This window comes from Petaurus breviceps, unplaced genomic scaffold, assembly GCF_028583685.1.
Source record: "Petaurus breviceps papuanus isolate PSGF00001 unplaced genomic scaffold, PetGlider_PUasm1.0 174, whole genome shotgun sequence".
Taxonomy (NCBI): Eukaryota; Metazoa; Chordata; class Mammalia; order Diprotodontia; family Petauridae; genus Petaurus; species Petaurus breviceps.
Window position 1 is genome coordinate 27803959 of NW_027185761.1, and position 24186 is coordinate 27828144.

Consider the following 24186-nt stretch of genomic DNA (forward strand, 5'->3'; position numbering starts at 1 on the left):
AGGGAGGGAGGAAGGAAGGAAGCAAAAACATAAGAGTAAATAAAAATTAGTTTTTTTTCTTACCTTTGGGTAAGCAGGCAAAAGCTATACTGTAGGTGGAATAGTATACCAAGTAACAGATTTTTGTACGCTTTTTCTTACTGGTGGTATGGAGTCTATGGGAAAGTAAATATATTGGGCTGTCAAAAATAATCTGTGTACAAAGTACATGTTTATGAGTTGGAGAAGAGGCTGTGATAGAGACCATACAACTGATTCCCACTGTTTCAATGGACTGCATTAGCCACCTGGAATAATTGTACTGTGAATTAGAAATGGACAAACCAGTTTCTCAAAATTCAGGTACCTCTGAACATGGAACCAATATGTTATTTCTGAATAATAGCCACCTTGTTTAGGAATGTAGCGTTGTAAAATTAGATATGGAAGGGAAATTAAGTTATCTAATGCAGCTCCCATATTGTACAGAAGATGGAATTGATTGAAGTCCATGGAGGTTAAGTGATACAACTTAAATCAACGACAGGTAGTCGACCTTAGAGGTAGAATTTGAATCTAGGTCTTCTGATTCCAGTATTAATGCTCTTTGCACTATCAGATACTACCTCCATACAGAGGGTTTTCTTGGTCCAGCTCAGGAAGAATCTAGCAGTTATGTAAGGATTTCCCCTTTTCTCCTGCTATTCCTCTCCCCATGGCCTTGCCCTATGGACTATCTTCTTTGACTTGTCCAGGAGAATGAAACAGGTAACACCATGTTGGCTATGTTTGAGATTGGAACAGATGAAGAAAACACAATGACAACACAAGGGCAGCACAGCCTTCCCTGATTCCCTGATCCCACCTTGTTCCTTTTCCTTTCACTTTCCAACAACCTGAGAGAACTTTCCAACAGTTGGCATACTAAAATATAAACAAAACCACCTAGCATTGAGAGATTTTTTAAAAAATGGTATCTGGCTCTTTCTTTGAGCACTATGTTTATATCATTTCTTACTGTTCTTGTACTAGTGACTGCATTGGCAGGAAATATTTGTAATATCTGAACACAGACTTGAAAAAAAGTGTACTTAAACATTACATCTTTCTTCCAAATCAGATTTCCCCTTGCCCCATGCAAATTGCAGTATTCCTCCACAGAAAATAAAATATACCTGGTTTTCATCTTGCTCCCAAGTCTTATGCTAACATTTCGCTCATATACTTCCCAGAATTATAAATCAGGAAGAGGCAACAGATTAGGTCTGCATTCACCTCTAATAAAGACATTAAGGCCATGTGGTTTTCAGATCAACACATTCCACTGGCAACTCACCACTCTAACCACTAGACTGTGGAAAAACGAACAAAAAAGAAAGATGGGGAAGATGCCATGCCTCCTCTACATCATCCCTCTGCCGAGCCATGCTCTGAGAGTCTAGGGCATTGAACGTGGAAGGTGGCCTACAAGACTGGAAGAACATTTTGCTTATTTCATGGATCAGCTGGGACTGACTCCAAGGAAACCACATGCTGAAACATGAACTGAGACAGACTGTTCCAGCTCCCTGGGACACATTATTCTCTTTATGCTTGAGAGGGCCCTATGCTCAGTAAAATCACATGGTATAGTCTTATACTGGCAAGCATGAGATGAAAAAGACAGCTGTTCACCCCTCTCACCTTGTCCCTTCAGAATTCTGGCTCCATGTAGTTACCACTCTCCGCCCATTTTTAAAATTACCACTTTAGTTCTCAACTAAAGGCCAAGTACATCTTCCTTCCAGTATACCTATTTGCCATGACAGTACTATGCTATGCCAACACAAAGAAAAGAGCTCAGCTTGTAGCCCCCTTGTTGAAAATTGCAGCTTTTAAAAGCAAAAAAAAAACCCCAAGTGCTACAAAAGAAACTCCCCAACCAAAAGGTCTGTCACCTTGCAAACTACTTCCAGACATGCAGGTCTTGGTTGCTAATAATGGGAAACTCATTCATGTGATCTACCCAACTGGGAAAAAAAACATTTTAGTGGCTGAGTTACCCAAACAATTCAGCATGGCAAAATAAGGAAATTTCATATAGAAATTGTGTCAACTCCAACTCTTCGAATTTCCAGTGAAATCATAGACATGTTACAGGTCCAAGAACATGTACTTTCTAGTCACTGAAGATGTAATGAAGATTGTTTTTTCAGGTTAACCATGAAATCCAACAGAAGAAACAATATGAGAGGAGGATGATTTGTTGAAGAAAGAGATCTGTGATGAAATGGATCCTGCTCTTCTGAAGCCACTAATAAAACATTTTCATATGAACATACAATTGCAAAACCGAGTTGTTCAATCAATAAAAACATGCACATACCAGATGGCAAACTTTAATGATGAACCTGAGTTGTTAAAAAGAAAAACACTGAAGATTGAAATACATTAAGACAGAGTGTTTCAGAGCGACAATGGCATGAAGACATTTCTGTTCCACCATTTCCTTGGAAGAGCTGTGCATGGATTCAGCTCTCAGTTAGGTATACTGAGAGAGCAAATGGTACAGAACACATCTCCATCTACTCATGCTGAAGGAAAGTTCTTTTTATACAATTACAGCTGGCAATTTACCATCTAGCTTAATGCCTCAAATCATTTCTTTGACCTTTCTGGTCAAAGGAGAAGGACCCACAGATAGACAATTGTATCAATTATATAGATAGTTCTGAACAAACACAAAAATGACTGAGAATGTCCTAAATAGAATCCTTTATTATCTTCATTAATTCAACATGACTTTCCCCAATATCTAAATCTTATTTTTTTCTGTATCTAGGAGGTACCTTCCTTGAGTTTAACTGCTTATCCTTTTATGCTATAAATTGTTTATGTTTGTTCTCCACTTCCACTCCCAAATGAAGACCATGCAGTGGTGGTAAATATTTCATTATAGTCCATCAGAAACATAGACGTCTAGACCAGCATTAAGTACAAGGATCGAGAAAATGCCTAGTGAACTTTAAATCTAGTTTGTTACACTAGAAATGTGAATATATTTCAGCACTAACTGATTAAGTATTAAACCTTACTCTTACATTATTTTAAAGGATACGAACTTGGTACTTTATTTTTCCACTTTGGCATTATTTGTGGGCTGGGCCATAAGAAACCCCAAGGTTTTGAGGTACATGAATCTCCTACTGGTCTTTGGCACATCTCTAATTTCAGTATTTATAATTAATATAGTTTCTCCCAAATATAAATGGATTCCTGTATAGCAGCTGTGTTTGTTTTTAAACAAGTTTTAAGCAGAGAAACAGCTGAAATGAAAATTCAATTCATCAACTTTTTGTTTGGTTTACACAATTCCAAGCAGTCACTTTGACTGCCTTTCTTAAACAATATTTTTTGGCCTGAAATGATGTTGTTTTAACATTATATACATACAACCTTATAACACAATTAGTCCAATAGTCTTCTTGAGGGAAAGGCATTCTGCAAATCCAAAAAAAGTGGGATCATTATCTCGATCAGTATACTTCAAAAACAAACTATTTTTAAAAATTTTGCAGTTAGTCAGCTAGGCCTCTACCTGAGCAGCCTTCCAGAGTAACCTTTGAACTCTGGCTACTCCTCTCTTTAAATACAACACAGAAGTATTAACACATTTTACAACACACAAAGGAAGTTTCTGTTACTCAAAATTTTATCATCACCAGAAATAACAGCATGGAAAAAGAATTGACATTCTATTAGATGACAGCTAACTTGCAAACAAACAAACAGATAATTAATTAATAATTTTAAAAAACCCTGAAGAAAAAGAGATAATTACCTCTGCATTGAAAGTTTGAAACATCTTCAAGCTCTAAATATTAATGAACTTAATTTAATAGAGGCCCCAAACATAAAGCCAAAACTTGTACAAAGAAGGGGATTTCTCTGTAAAGTTTAAAAGCAGTAGAGATATCCTGTAAAACTATGGTTTTAAAGCCTGTTCATCCTCACAAATTCCAATTGACTGTTCCATTGGAAGGTGAGCTTCTTGAGAGTAGGGACTATTTTTGCCTCTTTTTGGATCCTTGACACTCCATGGTGCCTGTCATATATTCAGCATCTAATGCTTAAGTGACTGCCTCTTGGCCTGGGAAATTTGGCCTTTAATTGTTTCTTTTTTTAATTTCTTTTTAGCTCAATGATAAGTGAGTTAATTGAATTTATGATGTTTTTTTTTCAAAGCTGTAATTATTCTCAGTGTCGGAATTTAGTTATATACAACTTAGTGTGACATTTCCTAGCACAAAAATCATAAGATACACAGATACCACCATCAATAAATATGGCAGCAGATAGGAAGGAAGCTGATTATACGTCTGCCATGACTGTAGGGATATATTTCAAGCATTTATAAGGGCCTCAAATCAGTAAGACTCTTTATTTTCAAAGGAACTTAGTGTTACTTTCAATGCAAAGAGTTACCTTGTAGTATTTCAAGCTTGTTGAGCCAGCTTACCTCACAGCACCTCTAGAGATAGCATTAAAATAGTCATGCTGCAACACAATTATTTCATGTACTTGAGAGCAATGTACAGAGTACTATCTTTTTGTTGTGAGACATTCAATGTACTTTGTAAAATTCCTCTGCCTTGTAATATAAAAATGGTATAAGTACTAGAGAGAATATGAATTCTGCTTTATGATACTGGTTACAAATACCAGTATAGAACATGCAAATAGAGTACATTTGTTTTTTGATAAAATTTGACTTCTAATTTAACAAGGTAGTGATGATCAGGATGATGAGGAACTCTGTGGATCAGGACCTAGTAAATTTCATTCACAAATAAATCCACCCATATGCAAGGACAGAAGTCTGCTTCTCTGGATCCAACCCTTTTTATGAATCCAATTCACTTTTTCCAAAATGATAGCAATGACCATACTTTACCTACATGCTCTAAATGTATTATGTTTCAATTTGGATATGAGATTACTTCTTAAAAAATTTAAGGTCCATATTAGTAGAAAACAGCCATGTAATACAAGAGCAGTAGCATTTTCCACTTGGTAGTGGCAGTAATGTCTTGGCATGTTTCCTTAGATGTAGAATTGTCCAGCATCTCTCCATACTTTGTGTAATGACGTGGGGACACGACTAAGGAATAATAATTTAAAAAGTCTCCTTCTTCAATGGCTTGATAGAAAAAAAAAGAACCTAAGCATTGGGATTTTTAAATATATCAACCTGATGCCTGAAGTTTTATTTCACTTTGGTTGAGGAATTATGTCTTTAATAGGAAGAAGCCAAGAATCACCTATATCATTTGGTCCTGATAATATTAATACAAATAAATAATAGTTATTATTATTAACCATACGCTTTAAGGTTTGCCAAGTACCTGACAAACATCTCATTTTATCCCAACTTCCACCTGGGGAGGTTGGTACTAAGATGATTTCCCTTACACAGATGAAACTGAGGCAGATTAAAAAATGAATGACTCCTTTAGGGTCACATGGATAGCAGATATAGGAAAAAGGATTTGAACTCGGGTATTCCTGATTCCAGGGTGTATACTCTATCCACTGCACCACCTAGCTCTCTGGTAATGTCTAGAATTCTCACTTTAGAGAAACGCATTCCTTGGAAAGGAATTGGAGGGCAGGTGATGGAGTTAATGAAGATGTACAAGGTGATTACACAGAATTAAAAGTTTCTTCTCTCAAGGCAAAAGAGAAGGAGGTGGGTAAAAAAATAAAAAAAATAGATGAACATCAGAAAGGTTGCCAACCTTGGAGGAAAACTAGCCCTGAAAATAAAATGTTGAGAGGACAAACTATATGCAGTTAAAAAAAATCAAAATAGACTGATTCAAGTGAGAACAAAAGAATGGAGAGCAGAAAATTCATGATACTTACTATTTGGGTCTACATTTTCACAGAGTTCTGTTTTTGCTTCTCCATTGGGTCTGTCACTAGGTTTATGTGAGAGCCGAGATGACATGGTGGCCGCCGTGACGACTGCCTTGAAGCTGCGTTTCCTTTTCTGGACATTCAGCTCAGGATGGAAAATGATGATGTATACTTTCGGCATGTAGAGCATCCCCAGGGCCACGGATGCACTTAAGTTCATGGATATAGTAAGTGTGGTAGTTTGTATGTAGAGCTAGGAGACACAACACATGAGACACTATTACAAATCAAATGGCTGCAGAGTATGTCTTAGCTCTCAAGAGTGATGGTCCACACTTATTAAACACACCATAGCGACTTTTAATCAAATAATGGATCCTTTTCAAAATAACTGAAGTCTTCATGCTTATCTAATAGTAGAAAACATATATAATACAGTCTGCTGATCTCTCTCTCTCTCTGTCTTTTAATCAGTTTCAAACTGTCCTGAGAAATATGACATGGCAGTATAGTCTAAAATCTAATATGCAAACCTCTTTTCATCTCCACTTCTTTTTAGAGTCTTGGCCTTTTTTGCTGCCATGGGAATTTCATTATTAGTTTTCCTAGTTCAACAAAGTAATCTTTAGTAGTTGAATAAGTAAATTAATATATATGATATCACCATTTTTATCACCCATTAGCAATTAATATTTTCTCTAATTAGAATTAATAATTCTCTACTTCTATAAACAGTGGCATGTAGTTGTATTCATATAGATCTTGTATATGTCTTAGTAGGTAGACTCTGAAGTATTTTATATATTTTATAGGGATTTTTCTTTCTATCTCTTTTTGTTTGATTTTATTGGTATTAGAAGTGTTGATGGTTTTTATGTATTCACTCTAAACAATAGAAGCTTGCTGAAGTTATTCATCTATTGAATACTGTTTAGTTGACTTATTAGGTTCATTGCATACACTATCATGTCATCTGCAAAAAGCACTATTTTGCTTCTTCTTTACTTATGCTTATTTCATCAATTTATTTTTCTTGTCTAACAGGTAAAATCAACATTCCCAATACTGTGTCAAACAGAAGAGTTGACAGTAGGTGTCCTTGTTTAACCTATGAATTTATTGGAAAAAATTCTTGTCTATCTTCATTACATATAACACTAGTTCTTGGCTTTAGAAATATCCTATTTATAAATGTTTTAAGGAAAGATCTATCTCTTCATTCTTATTTTTCTAGGGTTTTTAACAGGAGCACTGTATTTTTCCTAAAGTTTATCTACTCATATCTACTGATATGAGCATATAATTTAGTTTAGTTTATTATTAATATGTTTAATAGATTTTGTAATTTTTAAATATTAAATCAATCTTACATCCCTGATATAAATCCAACCTTAGGTGGTAATCTTTTGGATGTGTTGTCTTAGCCTCTTTGTTAATATTTTACTTAAAATTTCTGCTTCAAAGTTTTTTAGGGATATTGGTCTATAGTATTCTTTTTCTGTTTTAATTCTATCTGGTTCACATATCATATATCTGTGTCACAGAAGAAATTTAGTAGGCTCTCTTCCTTTCTTCTCTTTGTAAACAGTTATGTCATTTTGAATTAATTGTTCTCTGAATGTTTGGTAGAATTCACTTTTGATTCCATCTGTTTCAGGAGATATTTTCTTTGGAAATTAATTTATGCCCTGTTCAATTTCTTTTTATGGCATTGGATTGATTAAAATTTCTATTTATTGCTCTGTTAATCTGAATATTTTGTAAATATCTGTTCATTTTACTTAAGTTGTTGGTTTTATTGTTATATAGTTGGTCAAAGTAGGTTCTAATCATATCCCTTATTTCTTCATATATTTTGAATTCTCCTTTTTCATTTTTTGATACTGTTTATTTGGTTTTACTTTTCCTTCTTCCAATTAAATTAGCTATTGGCTTATTAACTTTACTATATTTTATTTATTAACTTTTCAAAATTTTGCTTACCTTCCTTTGATTTTTAGAATTTCTGTTTTGGTGTTCAATTTGGTTTTAAAAATTGGTTGGTTTTCTGGTGTTTCTTGTATTCCCAATTCATTGATCCATTGTCTATCTTTTTGTTAACAAAAATATTTAGAGATACACATTTTCTCTTAAGGATATTTGGCTGCATTCCAAAAATGTTGGTATATTATCTCATTGTCCTTATCATTAACTAAATTGTTTATCATTTGTATGATTTAATCTTTGACCCATCAATTCTTTAGGATAAAATTATTGCTTCTAATTTTTAATATTTTTTTCTGTAGCCTTTTGTTTAATATAATTTTCATTGCAGTCTGGTCAACTGATAGCTACTAGAAAAATCAGATAACCATACAGAAGAAATTAAATTTACATCAAGATCCCCCATATTAAGAATCAAGAAAAGCCAAAAATGGATTAAAAATGTAGAGATAAAAGGTCACATCAAAAGTCAATAAGAAAAAAAAAACATGGAAAAATCATCTATTACATCTGTGTATGAAAGAAAAGTTCACAATCAAACATGGGATAGAGAAGATGACAGAAGAGAAAATAGATGATTTTGATTACATAAAACAAAGGGTTTTGCACAAACATATCCAATAAAGGTAAGATCAAAAGAGAAATAACTGGTAAAAATTTTTTTGCCACAAAGTTCCTTTGATAGAGGTCTCATTTCCAAGTTTTCATTTCCATATAGATATATAAGGGTCTGATTCAAATTTATGAAAATAAGAGTTATTCCCAGGGAATGGTGTAAAGGATATGGATAGGCAATTCTCCAGGGAAGAAACCCAAGTTATCTATAGCCATAGAAAAAACATGTTACAAATAACTATTAATTCAAGAAATGCATATAAAAGCTGTTCTCACATTCCTCCTCACACACATCAGACTGTCAAAAATGATCAGAAAAAAACACAAATGTTAGAAGGGTTTGGAGAAACAAGCATAGTGATATACTTTTGGTGAATCTGTGAATAGGCACAAACATTCTGGAAGAAAAAAAACTGGAATGATATGCAAAAAGTTACTAAACATTTTATGCCCTTTAACCCGGTTATATCATTGTGAGGACTATACCCACAAGAGATCAAAAAGAAGAAAAGGGGCCAATATATGCAAAAATATTTATAGTAGCTTCTTTTGTGGTGGCAAAAAGAACCTCCTGAAAATTGAAGAGATGTCCTTCAATTGAAGAATTGGTGAATAAGTAATGACATGGAATGTTGTGCTGTAAGAAATGAGGAAAGATGATTTCAAAGAGACATGGAAAGAATTGTGTGAACTGAAACAGTATGAAATGAACATATTCAAAAGAATAATTTATATTGTAATATAAAAATGAATAATTTAGAAGACTTTTATAAACTGAAGAATGAAATGAGAACTAGAAAAACTATATATCTATGTACATGCATATATGTATATATACACACATATATAAACAATGTTGTAAAAACAAATAATTTTGAAAGTTAAAATAATTATAAATAATACAATGACCATCCATAATTTCATAATGAAGAAATACACTTTCCACCTCCTGACTGATACATTTAGAATGCAAAAGGAATCATAAGGATTTTTGTATATAGCCAATGAGGGAATCTATTTTGCTTTACTATGCATATTTGTTACAAGGAATTTTTCTTTTTTTTCTTTCTCCCTTCTCATTCTTTTCGATTGGTAGGGTGGTGTGAGGGAGAGAAATTCTGTTAATTGAAGCAAAAACAATTAAAATAGAGAAGGGTTTTACAGATGTGGAATATCGTATACACTTTTGGATCAATTCTCTGTATTTATAGTTTTGCTTAATTTTTACTTTTTCACAAATAAGAAGAGCAATTTGTAAGTGTTTGTAATGTGAAAAGTAAACTATATACATATCCATATTTTATATATATATATACATGTTGCCCATATATGTATGTCTGTGTAGATAGATAGGTAGGTAGACAGACAGACAGACAGACAGACAGACAGACAGACAGACAGACAGACAGATAGATAGATAGATAGATAGATAGATAGATAGATAGATAGATAGAGATAACAGGAAAGCCTCTTTGGGGGCCAGTGAGAAACCAGACATTAATTTCATTTGACCATAATAAGGACAAGTTTTTTGTCCTTATTAAGATGAAAACTTTAATTTCATCAATAAATGGAATTCTGGGTGATGGCACTTCCTCTACAAATGTAGGGTGGCACCTGGAACACTGAGAGGTTAATTAACTGGACTAGGGTCACACAGCTAGTATGGGTGAGGGGCAGGTTTAACCTTTGGCCTTAATGTCCTGGAGGCCAGATGTGTAGGCGTTACCTCACGCTGTATGACAGCTGTCATTTCCTGCTATTTATTATTCAATCTTCATTAAGTTGCAATAAATTAGATCTTTGAAATCTTCTGGTAGTGTCTATTGTTGCTAGAATTAAGGGAGGGAAGGTGACAACCCTTATGTGGTCTTATATGTGGTAGCTTTATTTTATTCCTTCCTTTTGCCCTTCAATTTACATAGTAATAGAACATTCAAAGTAGCACATCATAAATTCTAGCAGATACTCCAATACTTAGTATTCAAAAATGTTAATACTGAGAAGTTTCTAAAAAGCCCTGTACAATTCTATGGCCTTAACTACTGTATTTTACATTTTTCTTTCAATTGGGTTAGTGTGTCATAAGAAATTCAGTTTATTCATCAAGTCTAAAAGACCTCAGTGAATCTTCTATGAGTCTAATCAGAATGAGACAGTGGAATCATCCCCCAGATTCCACAAGCTTCTTGTACAAATCTGTAGACGTAGTAGTAGGAGGAGGAGGAAGAGGAGGAGGAGGAGGAGGAGGAGCAGCAGCAGCAGCAATAGTAGTAGTAGCAGCAGCAGCAACAAGAAAAACTAGCACTTTACAAATATTCTAACAACAACCTTGAGAGTTAGGTATTATAATTAACCCTATTTGAGGAAATTGAGGCAAACAGAGGTTAAGTGACTCATTAAAAGTCATAGAGCTAATAAGGGTCCGAGGCTAGATTTGAATTCAGGTCTTCCTTATCCTAGGTCCAATTGCTTCATATGGCTACAGTAAATGAAGGAACTGGAAATGCTGGGTATTTTCATTTCTTTGAATCATACACTAAAAATAAACAAAAATAGTAATATGAATTTTCAATTTGGTTTTGACACACACTTGTCTGGTAGTCTGCATATAACCCTTAACCAGTGAGTGTCTCTTTCTCCTCAATTGTAAAATGAGGATAATAATTTTTATCTACTTTGCAAGGATGTGAGCATTATTTCAGATTTCAGATGTGAAAGCATAAAGCTGCCTTTGGTGGAGATTGGGTAGCATCTTCCTTAATGATTAATCATCATGAGTCTTAATTCGTCATCTCTTTGAGATATTTCACTCATCACACGGCTGCCTGGATAATCTTCCTTCCACAGAAATGGGATGCTTCCATCCCACTGATGCAAAGTTTCCAAACAATTAACTGGATCAATCAGTGAACATTTACTAAGCACCAACTTTGTGCCAAGGGACTACGCTAGACACTGAGGACATTGACACATGGGAATTAATCCCTATGGTCCAAGAGCTTGTAAATACATGTGTATGTATATTAAATATGTACAAAATAAATTCAAGGCAATTTATGGAGGAGGAACCAGCAACTGAGGGGATCCCCAAAGGCCTCATGAAGACAGTGGCACTTGAGCAAAGCCTTAAAGGAAACTCATGATCTGAGAGGTGAAGATGAGGAGGGAGGGGTGTGTTCCAGGAATGCGGGGTAGAGTAGCTTGAGGAGAGTGGAGATGGAGTCCCATGGGGAATGGACAGTAAGGTCAGTTTGGCTGTACTGCAGACAGAGAATTAGGTATGGTAAGCCTCAAAAGGTGGGTTGATGACTGATTTAAAAAAAAATGAAATAGATTTTGTCTGCAGGGAGTTGACAGTTGACATAGTATGTGGAGTATTCTTAGCTGACTTCTTCCTTTTGCCTGAGCAGTAATCTCCCTGTCTGGCCCTTGACATAATGCCTTGTCTGTGCCTCACTATCATTTAGACAATCAATTAATACTCCTAAAATACAAGTTGGATCCTAGAGATGATCAAAACCTTATACTTATTCTGTTTTGACTTAAAAATAAAATACAAATGCATTTAGGGCACTCCACACTGGAGCACCAAATCATTTTTCCAGACTTACTCCCTCTCACATTCTGTGTGCACCGCTCAGTTGGCCTTAACTTGCCTCCTTTTATTCCCCTTTATGGGTCCTCTGACTGAATCACACCTTACTAGACACACTGGACACTTAATACCTCTGATGTATTTTTATAGCAGAGTAAGCTTTGTATAGTACTTTATGTATGTTATCAAAATTCATTCCCACAACAACCCTGTGATCTCTCAGGGTCTCACTTTCCTTATTTGTAAAATGAGGGAGGGTGAATGGACAGAAAAGTCCCTTTCAGCTCAAAGTCTATGTGTTTACAGATGATCTCTCATTTTGCCTGTACTTCCTCACTTTTGATATTCCCATGGGTCATATCCTCAGTCCAGAACACACCTTCCAGCCTCTGCTTAACTTTCTTCAAGGCCCAGCTCAGGTTGTATAGGAACCTTTGCTTGAGAGTCTGGATATGAAATCAGCACTCCCTCATATTTTTTTTCAGACAAATTCTCATCTCTCTTTCACTTTTTTAAAACTGTCTATACCTCATGCCATTTTCACTTTTTTTTCCCCATGGAATTTCCACTTTGAAAAGGACCTTGGAGGTTATATGGTCCAAAGTATACCTGAAAAAGACTCCACCTTAATTCACTCACTAGCTGGTCATTCTGCCTCTGCTTGACTGCTTCTAATGAAAATGGAATCCAGCAGCTCTCGAAGCAGTCAGGTGTACATTTCTATGCCTCTAATTAATAGGAAGTCCTTCCTGATGTCAGGCTTAGCCCGACCTTTTTTGAATCTTCCACCCATTGCTTCTAGTTCTGTTTTCTAGCTTCTGCCTCTCCCATATACATTTTTCAACCCCCCTTTTAAATTGCTAGCTCTGGGAGGAAAGGGATTGTAATCTTTTTTTAAAGAATCCTTGCATCCCTCCTAAGCACAATGTACACAGGAGACAGTTTTAAAGTGTTTGTCAGAATGAATATAGATTTCTTAAACATAGTAGATGAAAAACAAATAGCTCATAGTTTCACATAAAATCTCCATTTTTCCTGTTTGTTGATTAAATTCATGAAAAAATTTTTTAAAGCAAACTGAATACTTTCATGCTTAATTTGTATTACAGTTATTCACTTGATGTCCACAATGGACACTAAAGTATGGGAGTAAGAAAAGTTTCTTATCTAAACTTTGTATCCCCCCTGTTATCTGCCTTGAATACTAAAATACTTAATGAATATGGAATGAATTGAAGCAGGAAAACATCTTCTAAATATTCACTATTTTGATTTAAAACCCACCATTTGGATTTTTAATGTGCACAAATCACCCTCTCTGGCTTTTGGGGACCAGTCTATGGAACACAACAAGATATAGCAATGTAAATAAAGCTACCTAACAACCTTCCTAAATTCTATTTCCTGAATCCTAAATATTAAAATAACTACTTGATGTTCAATATTTCAAATTATTTTATTTTTAAGTAATTCATTGCCCAAATTCATGAACTTAGCAATCACAATGTTGGAGTCAACTCCAATGATCACAGAGACCTTAGAGGAAAAGACCTTAGATCTAGTACAGCTCTTCCTCAGTTTATAGATAAACCAAGGCTCAGAGGAGTTGTGTCTGGCCTAAGGTCACAGAGGTAGTAAGAAGCAAAGAGGTTTAATAAACCTTGGCAAGTTATGTTCAAACTTCCAAGTTCCTTCACTTTATTTCTTTATGATTTCATTGTTGTGAGTACTCTCTACGGGCTCAGAAATCAACCCTTCTAAACCTTAGTATTTGGTTTTCATAAGTTGCTGGGGCCAAAAGTGAATCAACTGTCATTCAGCCTTCTAGTAACAAACCTTTAAACTTGGCTAGGCTGATCCTCACACCAACAGCCACATGGACTATTGTGGGACTGGGACGTGAACATTTTCCAGAGTCATGAAATTCCTCAGAATTTGCACTTTGATGGTGTGGCCAGAGCTGTACCTAGCACTTCTGGTACCCAGGGCAAGCAGAATGAAAATTTTCTTCAATCATTTTTGTATGATAAATTCAACAGCAGGAGGTGAGGGTGGGGAGGGGGAGAAGACCTAATTAATTAATCAATCAAAGGCAGCTCTTAGGGGAAGAATATCAGTTCTTCCCACACTACCTCCCCACCCACCAGATGGTCCACACTGGCTACACTAGAAAAGGGATAGAATGGGAAAGTGTTATTCCTTCTCATTGTTTTAGCCTCAAACATATAGGCAGAAGAAAAGTAAAGATACTATGTGACCCAATTTTTGAGGGCCATCATGATAATAATAGATGATATTTAAATATCATCTTAACGTTTACATTTTTTTACATTAACCCACCTGATCCTGTGAGGTTAGGCTAATAACCTCCTTTTTATAAGTAAGGAAATGGAGGCTTAAAGAGGTTAGGGGACTAACCTAGGGTCACAGAGAAAATAATGTCAAAGATTAGAGTCCAGGTCTCCCTGACTAGAAGGTAGTGGTATGTCATGTCCATCCAAACTGACTAGCCTCCAAAATCCCAAGTACTGGAAGATTTTTCAACTTTCTTCTTATGTTAATATCATGTAGCTATGACCTTGGTAAGTAATCAATTCCATAAAAAGACTGCAAGGTAATCTTGAAGGGTGCTGATGGCAGATCATATATATATGTATATATATATATGTATGTATGTATATTTATACACACACATATATGTATATACAGAGAGACAAAAAGAGAGACACACACAGAAACAGAGAGAGAGAGATAGACATCAACATTCTGGGTTTGAAGGGCCCCAGGAGCATCCTTCCTTCTCCAACAATGACAACAAAACTACCCACAACATCCAATCTCATCTTTATGGGTTCAGCAATAATGATTTCCAGTGATCTGTGCAGATGCTCTATCATGCATTGTTGTTTTTTGTTTGTTTGTTTTTTGCTTTTTGGAGTGAAATTGGGGTTGACTTGCCTAAGGTCACACTGCTAGTTTTTGTTTTAAGTATCTGACTCCTGGATTTGAACTCAGGTACTCCTGACTCCAGGGCCGCTGATCTATTCACTGCACCACCTAGCTGCCCCTCCATCATGCATGTTATTAATGAACTTCAATATGAAAAAATTGATCTGTTCCTTTTCTCCCTTCCTGGAAGAAACACAGGTATTCTGATTACAATACTTTCAGTACTGTAGGGCTCTTCAAATGTCAAGGGGTGTGGCATGAGAAGACAGGAGGGACTGAGAAACTTCCTCTATTTCCCAAGATACTATAGGATGAACTCAGAAAGAGGCCTGCCAATTTTACCTTCATAACATCTCTCACATGTGCCCCTCTTTTCTTCCTTAACACTAGCTATCATCATGTCAAGCCTACAAGATCTCAGTAGCCTGCTGGTTGCTCTCCCTCCCACAAGTCTCTCCTCATTGCTGTCCATTCCCCTCTTGATGGCACTACCATCTTCCTAAAATGTAGGCCTCACAGGGGCGGCCAGGTGGCTCAGAGAGTAAGAGCACCGGCTCCAGTGTCGGGATGACCTGGATCAAATCTGGGCTCAGATACTCAGCACCACACCCAGAAATAACTGGCCGTGTAACCTTGAGCAAGTGACTTAACCCCGATTGCTTTAAAAAAATAAATAAAATAAAATGTAGGCCTCACCATATCACCCCTCTACACAATTAACTCCAGGGTCTCCCTATTACCTCTGTGATCAAACAAAAATCTGTTTTGTCATTTGAAGCCTTCGTAACCTTTGATCTGCCCTTCTCCTCTCTATCCCCACCTCCCTTTTCACTCTTCCTGTGCCTTGCACACACTTTAACATACTCGGATTCAACAAGTCTGGCCTATTTGCTATTCAGCAAACAAGAATGCTCTATCTCCAAAATTCAGGTATTCTCCCTTTCTGTCCCTGATGCTTAGAATGTTCTCTTTCCTCATCTTTGCCTCCTGGATTCCCTGGCTTTCTTCAAGTTCCAGAAAAAATCTGATCTCCTACAGCAGGGCTTTCTTGATCCTCCTTAATTCTAGCACCTGCTCTCTGGTGATTATTTCCTGTATGTATCTTGTTTGTACATAGTTGTTTCCCCCATAAGATTATGAACTCCTTGAGAGCAAGGACTGTCATTTGCTTTTTCTGTGTGTGTCCCCGGCACGTAGCAGGTACCTCATATAGAGCAGCTGTTTAATAAGTGTTTGTCGACTGACTAAATGGTAGGCTTGTATCCAGAGACAACCAACAGAGGTAGCAGTTAGTCTTAACCCTGAAAACATAATTGCACAAGAAAACTGGACTGGGTTATAACCATGGCTACATTAACTTGACCTGCCCAACATCATTTAGATTTTTACTCAATCTTTATAACCAAACCCCACCATAAAGTTGCAGAACGCTGCTATGGCATCATGTATTCAGTAGCCCATTTATAAAACTGATCCTAAGAAATTCTCTGGCACTACCAATTTGCCAATCACTGAACATCATTTTGCTTTTTTCCATTTCATCCTATTCAATTTTGGCAGTTAGATATGAAAGGGGATTTGAAGTTATTTAGACCAATTTAATCATTTTACAAACTAAGACCCAGAAAAGCTAAGAATTATCATTTTCATTGTCTTGCTCACTAGTGTGGGCATCCTTCAAGGCTCTGTCCTGGGCACTCTATTTGATACCTCTCTCCCTCTCATTCTACCTTAACATGAGACATATCTACATGTCAAAAATTTTAATTCGTAGTAGATGAGAAGATAACATCCCAAGTACTATAAGCAACGAAAATATTGTTTTAAGTGGTTCCTTCAGTTATTCTTTTTCAACTTTCACTTCTGCTCTATCAATTCCCAAGAACTCAGTTATTATTTTATGCAGATGAATCATGAAATTTTATGTTCAACAAAACCAAAACCTATGTTTCCTTCACATTTTCCTGTTTCTTTCATATTCTTCCATTCACCAAGTTTCAAAGCCTTAGAATTATCCTCGACTCTTTCCTCTCCCTCACAATCCCATATCCAGTAGCTGAGGACTGTCAGTTCTGTCTCCATTCTTGCTCAAATAAGTCCTGTTCTCATATACCACTCAAGTGCAGCCCCTTATGACCTCTCGAGTAGACCACTTTATTAGCCTCTTTATTGTTCTCCCTGCTTCTAGACTTCCCCTTTTCCAACTGTCCTCAATATAACTGCCTAATTGATCTTTATAAAACACAGGTCTAATCATTTCAACATCTTCAAAGTCTCCACACACACAGAGAAAAAATATGAAATCCTAAACTTGACATGTAAAGTAGTCCAAAATTTTGCTTCCATCTAACATTTCAATCTTAATTCCCTTATTAATTTAGAACCCGTTCTAGTCATTCTGGCCCAAAAGCTGTTATCCTTTATCCATACAAGAAATTCTACCACTTGCCCCTATACTTATGCAGGGATGACTCCCCTTATCTGAAATGGATTTTGTCCTCCCTTCTATGTCATAGAATCCCTCCATTTCTTCAAAGAACAGCTCTTTTCAGATCCTTCCCAGTTTTCTGATCCATCTTGAAATTACTTTGTATTTCCCTTATAAGATCCTAGGACCTCCGAGGTCACTTCCAGCTCCCAGCTCTAAATTTATGATCCCATAGTCATAGAATCTTGTCTGCTAAATTCTCAATAGATTTGGGACATTACTCTGCCTGTTTGGGAATCAATGTTAACTGAGTGAGGGAAATAGATTTCCTCTCCCCATTCCTTTTCCTATAGTCGGAGATTTAGAGCTGGATGGAAAAGCATAGGTCATCTAGTCCAATCCTTCATTGTACAGATGCAGAAACTGAGGCCAGGAAAGGATGAGTCTCATAGGTTCTTATCTGTGTTCTTCTGTTACACCAGGAGAAAATAAAAGTCCTTGAAGGTAGGTCTATTTTGTTTTTGTGTTTGTATCTATAGTGCCTGGCATACTGCCTTAAGGACAGCAGATGTTTAATGTGTTTGTTAATTGATTTGCCCAACATCACAGAGTTAGTAAATCACAGAGCCAGAATTTCAAACTAAATCTGACTCCAGACATTGGGCTCTTTCCATTGTCTCCAAATACTGGTAAAATTGTTTCACCAAATAATCATCTTTTAATGGAACCAATTTCAGTCTCAGGAAGGGGATATGTTCATATTCTACTCCACAATGAAGAAGATACTAAAATTATTTGATCACTGTCTATGATCCATTGGTCAGTTTATGTCCTAAATTATTGAAATTCGAGGTTCTGCTAAAACACACACACAAACACACACACACACACACACACAGACACACACAATCTTTTCTGAGCAGGAATGCAGTTTCCCAGCAGATATGAATTAGAATTTACATGTGCTTGATAAAAGAAGCTGCCTGCCAGCTGCTGAATATATAATAAACAGTGAAAGTAACAGATAAAGACAAAAGCCCCTTGAATTGATGAATTCCTTCACAAGTACCTAAGAAAACATTTTTAAAAGCTCATCTCAGACGCTCAGCATACTTTTAACTTAAAACTGCCCACTGGTCTTCACTACTCATTGGGGGAAAAGGAGGAACCAAAAAAACCCTGTATTATCATGAGGCCATTCAAGGTCTTTGACACTGTCCTCTACTCATTTCCCCAACTCCCCCTTTGAAAAGAAGGGTTTCTATGCTATCATCTTACAGTCAACTCAGAAAAAGAGCAGTAAGGTGTCAAAGACAACTTGTGATGGTTATTTTTTTCCTGCCATCAAAGGTAAATCAAAATAAAATTTCCTACTTATTACAGTTGCTTTAAAAAAAGAAAGAAGTGAAGAAAAGAGGAGAGGAGGGGAGAAGAAAGGAGAGAAGATTCAGCTCCTTAAAGTTGTGATTCTCAATCGTTGAAGAGTAGAATTCTATGATTTTCCCCACTTCCCCATCCCAACAGAAAATTATCATGGTCCATGTTTGAAATGTAATTTTATTTTTAAATAGGAACTTTTTTCATTTGAATTTTTTTAAATACCCCTTAAATCTATTAGAGCATTAGAAGTATACCATTAAGGTCTATGGTGGCATGGGGCTAGCTAGGATTGGGAATCATTGCTCTAATTCAAGGTTTCTTAACTACTTTTTGGTCATGGATCCCAACAGATGTTGTAGAGATAGAAACAAGAAAGTTTAGTATCTGTTTGGATATGGGCAGCAGGGACTTACAGCTTCATGTTCGTTATACAGACTTATACAGCAACTAAAAATGGACCATAATATGTACTCACAAAAAGTTATTTATTTGGAACCCATAGTTAATAATATTAATATAGTAATATTAATATGACAACATTAATTAATATATTAATATTAATAACAATATTCATCTGTAAGTTTTAGTTACTTCAATGTTTTGTAGTCTCAGATTTCAATGGGAAATTTTTTTTGATAATGATATCTCCATTTTCACCCAATTTTGATAAAACCTGAAAGTATTATTCTCTTATAACCATGTCAAGTCATATCAGCATGTATTAAGTACAAATGATATGCCAGATAGTGTGTTAAGGATTAAGGATAGGAATGCAAGCAAAAACAAAGACAGCTCCTGCCCTTCAAAAGCTAATCTTCCAAAGGAGGAAGATAGCAAATAAAAGAGAGTTAAAAAGTAGTGGGGAGAAAAACCCACAAAAGGGCATGGTGAAGTCTGAAGAGGAAGCATTGTTGATTGGGGCCTTTCCTCAAAATGGAGATTTCAGGAGGAATCACCAATGGCAAAAGGAAACTGGAGAGGTGGAAGGAGAAGATAGCTAAGACATACCGGCAAAGCCTGGAGAATGAAGAATTTCTGGTCTGGTTCCTTACTCAAAATGGAGGTCCTGTAAGAAACTCACCCACTGGTAAAGGAGACTGCAGAAGTAGAAGGAGAAGACTGCTGAGGCAGGGATCAAGTGCACCAAATCTACTTTGTAAGCACATTTTCATTTTGCTTCCCTGTGACTTGCTTTGCCTGCCTCTTGACTGGTAAACTGGCACAGACATTTAAAAATGGTATGCAGTGGTGAATCAGATATACTTCTCCTTAGCTCTGAGTTATCTGGCATATTTTTGTTCTTGTTCATCCTTTGTCTCTAAGAGCACCATGGGCATCACAAGGGTATTGTCTTTACTTGCCCACAAACTGGATTTAAATGCATAAAAAGAGACAATGAAGGGATTTTCCCAGAATGGTGGGGAATCCTAGCCTGTTATAGGCATTTAGGCAACTACTCTTTGTGGTTACAGTGGCCTGCAATATTTGCTAACAGAGACAGAGAGGCCAAAGAGAAATTCATGTAGAAAGAAACTCCAAATGAGAGAGCAAGAGGAGAAGAAACAGAATCATGACAGCGATAGACAACGCCTGAGATCCAAGCAAACTGGGAGTTGTGGTACTGGGTAAAAGTGAAGTCCATTCGATGATTTCTTTCTTCCCCACTCTCTTCCCACAGCATGATACTGGGAAAATTCAGACCCCCAGATGTAAATTTCATAATTCTTCCTCATATATTATTGAGAGGAGTTTCTATGTAGCCTATCATATCCATTCATACCTTGTCTGGATATTTATTTGCATTTATGTTGATCAATGTTACTAATAAATCATCTGGCTATTAAAAGTAATTTTGTCTAAGTCTGAAAAGAGCATGGTTCAAGATTGAAAGAGGGAAAGGCCAGTAGCAGGTAGGGGTTGGCGCATGGGGTCATCTCTAAGAATATCTGAAATGTTCTATATTACATGCTCATACCCTCAGGAGTTATATGCAATTGGATAATTCTCTACCCTCCCCCTTTTTTTTCAGATGCCTTCTGAATCTGGGATTAGAGCAGAGAAGGACTGGATATGCAATTTAGGTTGTAAACCCTTCATATCACAGTCAAGACAAAGCTACTGATGTTGAACAGGATTCACTTTTAATTATTAACTTATTTATTTTGACTATTGAGATATCACATTAAAAAGGCTTTCACTGTTGGTCCATGAAAAGGCGGAACTTCGAGATGAAAGAGTTTGCCAGGGCTTGGCTTGCTGCCATCATTCTTTATAAGAGGCTTAATATGTAGAGAAGCTGTAGTCTTGAAGCTGTTCATAAATCTCAAAGCATCAAACTCACCAAATCATTCACACGTTCAATTCCACTGCATGCATGCCCCTAAGAGAGTAAATAAAACAAGTCCACCATTCTCTTGGGATCCCCAGGAAACCCTCACTTTTGTTGGAAAGAAATCGAATCTGTAAGTCATTCTTTGGTCTAGTTTCCCATGGGAGAGCTTTTCAAATATATTGGTGGATGGCTATTACATTTTGGACTATCCTGGAAAAAAAAAAAACGGAACAAAGCAGAACAAAAACCCTACAAGTCAGAGCACATATGTAGCAATACAGACTATGTGATTGAATTATGGAGGTCCTTTCTTTCTCATTCCATCTAAAAGAAATAATAATAATATTTTGATTAGTGGAAAAGATATTAGACTCAGATAGCAGAAGACTTAAATTTGAATGTGGGCTTTTCCTCTTACAATAGGACAAGGGACAAGGCAGATGTCTTTCTGAATTTCAATTTCCCTTACTACATAAAAGAGTTTTGAGTCTATAACTGATGGATTTTTGACAAGCAAATAGTTATATAAAACTTTAATTGATATACAAGTCTGATATAACTATTTTGAAAAGAATTAGTCTCTTAATCATCTTGTATCATCAACTTTCCCTCTAATGGTTTGGCATTTCCACCCTCTGGAATAGGTTTCTTATCCTTTCTTAGGATTATTGAAAGGGACATATCAGGGACCAGACCTTTCTCCCAATTCACCTGAAATCTGATCACAAAGTGTCCTGGCTGAGAAGCATAAATATTCAGAAGGAATATAAGCTGAATTACTTGGCATTTTACAAGCAGAGAATTCTGGAAATAAGCATTTCTCCCCCTTACTTCCAAAACACATTTTATCCAGTAACTAGTTATAAAAGATATTCAGCACTGGACATCGAAATTGTGGATGGTAGCAACTCTCCTTACTCAGAGCAAGCTGAGGTTTACACACATACATGTTAGGAGAGGATCTGGGAGAGGGGGAGAGGTTGAGAAGCCAGTGCAACTGTGTCAGGAGAAGAGAATCTGACAGAGGATAAGAAGAAATATGAAGAGGTGGCGTGGTTAGTAGCTAAAGTGAAGGGTTTGGGTTCAAATCCCAACTCTTCCACTTGGCATCTTTATAACATGAGGCAAGTCATTTAACTTCTCCAACCCTCAGTTTCCTCATATTTAAAATGAAGAGTTGATCCAGATGACTCTTAAGTACCTTTCAGTTGTAATTCTATGATTTTCAGTTTATTCTTGACCATCTATAAGTTGCATGACTTTAGGAAACCACTGACTAAACCTTTCTAAACCTCAATTTTTATACCTGTAATTTATGTCATTAAGCCTGCTGAACATCAAATCTGCTGGAGGTCAGTATTTTCAGAATTTTTGACAAACTGGGTAAAAGTTTAATGTGAAAAACTGAACCTCATTAATTAGAGATGGTGTGTGTGTGTGTGTGTGTGTGTAAAGAGAGAGAGAGAGAGAGAGAGAGAGAGAGAGAAATGTTAAGAACTATACTATAGGGACTAATAGGAAGAACTTTCTAGTTTCTTAAAAAAAATCCCACCCATCTATTAAAAATGAATCCTACATGATAAAAAGAGAATTCTTATGAACAATGGATGGTATGGTAATGGATTAGCACTAGATTACTTACCCTAAGGACAGCAGGTCCTGCCTTTTAATATTGAAAACAACAAAATGAAGCATGCAACTCATCCTACCAAGAAAGACAGAGAAGAGAAGAACTTCCAAGCCATTGCTCTCCTTGTGAACAAGGAGAGGCAGGTCAGAGAGAGCAGAACCCTGAAGGTTATATATGCCTCCTGGTCACCAATCTGAAAGGAGATGAAGCAGAGCAGAGAGTCTAGTGCTCAGCTAGGAAAGAAGAGCAGGCCAAGGAAAGACTAAGAGGCCTTTGTTGTCTAGAGCTGCCTACCACCTCTGATCAAGCTGAACTCCATGCTAGGATCTGGGCCTGCTCTTGTCTACTCTCTTGAGAGCTGAGAGGTGATACTGTATCTTTAACATTCCATGATCTGCCAGATTTGAATATCAGTAGAGATATCTGATGGAGTCAGTTGTGAAGCAAAGGAATATTACCCTTACTCATAATTCACATTCTCAATTTGTGATTCATTGGGAATCATTCTTTATATCTATCATGCTGAGTGGTGCAAAAAGAAGGCAGTCAAGATGTTCTGCACTCAATCTCCCCTCCCTCCAATTATACACAATATAACCTGGTATTTATTGTTTATTTAAAACATTTCCAAACATGTTTGAGAAGTATTTGTATGATTTACCAGTAAGTCAACATGCATTTAGAAGTACTTACAATTTACTATGTCCTAGGCACTGTGATAAGTCCTGAGTATAAAAATTAAAATAAACAAAAAGAAAGGCCAACCCTGCCTTCAATGAATTCATGTTATACTGGGGGGGGGGAATCTGTTCTTCAAAAAATATATATGTATGCATACATACACTTATAATTTTTATTAGTATATATACATAATACACATACATGCATGTACATGGGCACACGCATATTTAAAAGGTAATATTGAAGGGAAAGTAAAGCAGTGGAGGGAGAGGGTTGAGAAAGAAATGTAGAAGCCCAGTATAAATATCTGTCATATCACAATTTTGACTCAATTGTAAATCAGCTAAAACATACAACCTCCCCCTCCCCAGAGAATGTGTATTTCAAGTTCAAGACAGCTGGTAAATCAGTATCTTTTGCACCCTTTTCATCTTTGCTCCATAGGATCTATACAAAGTATAACCTATAGGATTATGTTCTAGTAGATTCAGCATAATCAGTAAGCACTTACATGATTCAGAGCAGAAGGAAAGAGGCTGATTAACAAAGTTTAGATAAGATATTATACCTGTATACACAAATCAGTAAAATACATAATGCTAGATGAAGGAATCAAAGGTATAAATGTGTTTTATGGCATGGGAAAAGATTATTAAAGATTGGGGGACTGAATAATAGCAACATGGAGAAGATGGCATTTGAGAAGGGCTTTA

At 36.3% G+C, this 24186-nt stretch overlaps 1 protein-coding gene across 2 annotated transcripts in view; it reads right to left on the reverse strand.

The window, feature by feature from the left end:
* Positions 1-24186, reverse strand: part of GRM7 (glutamate metabotropic receptor 7) — a 375698-nt gene that overhangs the window by 64077 nt on the left and 287435 nt on the right. Inside the window, exons 5-6 of one of the 2 annotated variants that reach the window (XM_069084052.1) lie at positions 5884-6130; positions 64-155 (exon numbers count right to left, since the gene is read on the reverse strand). In XM_069084052.1, the coding sequence (XP_068940153.1) occupies positions 85-155; positions 5884-6130 (318 nt within the window). In that variant the 3' untranslated portion in view covers positions 64-84. The remainder of the gene's footprint in view (positions 1-63; positions 156-5883; positions 6131-24186) is intronic. The other variant, XM_069084050.1, reaches the window with a different exon arrangement.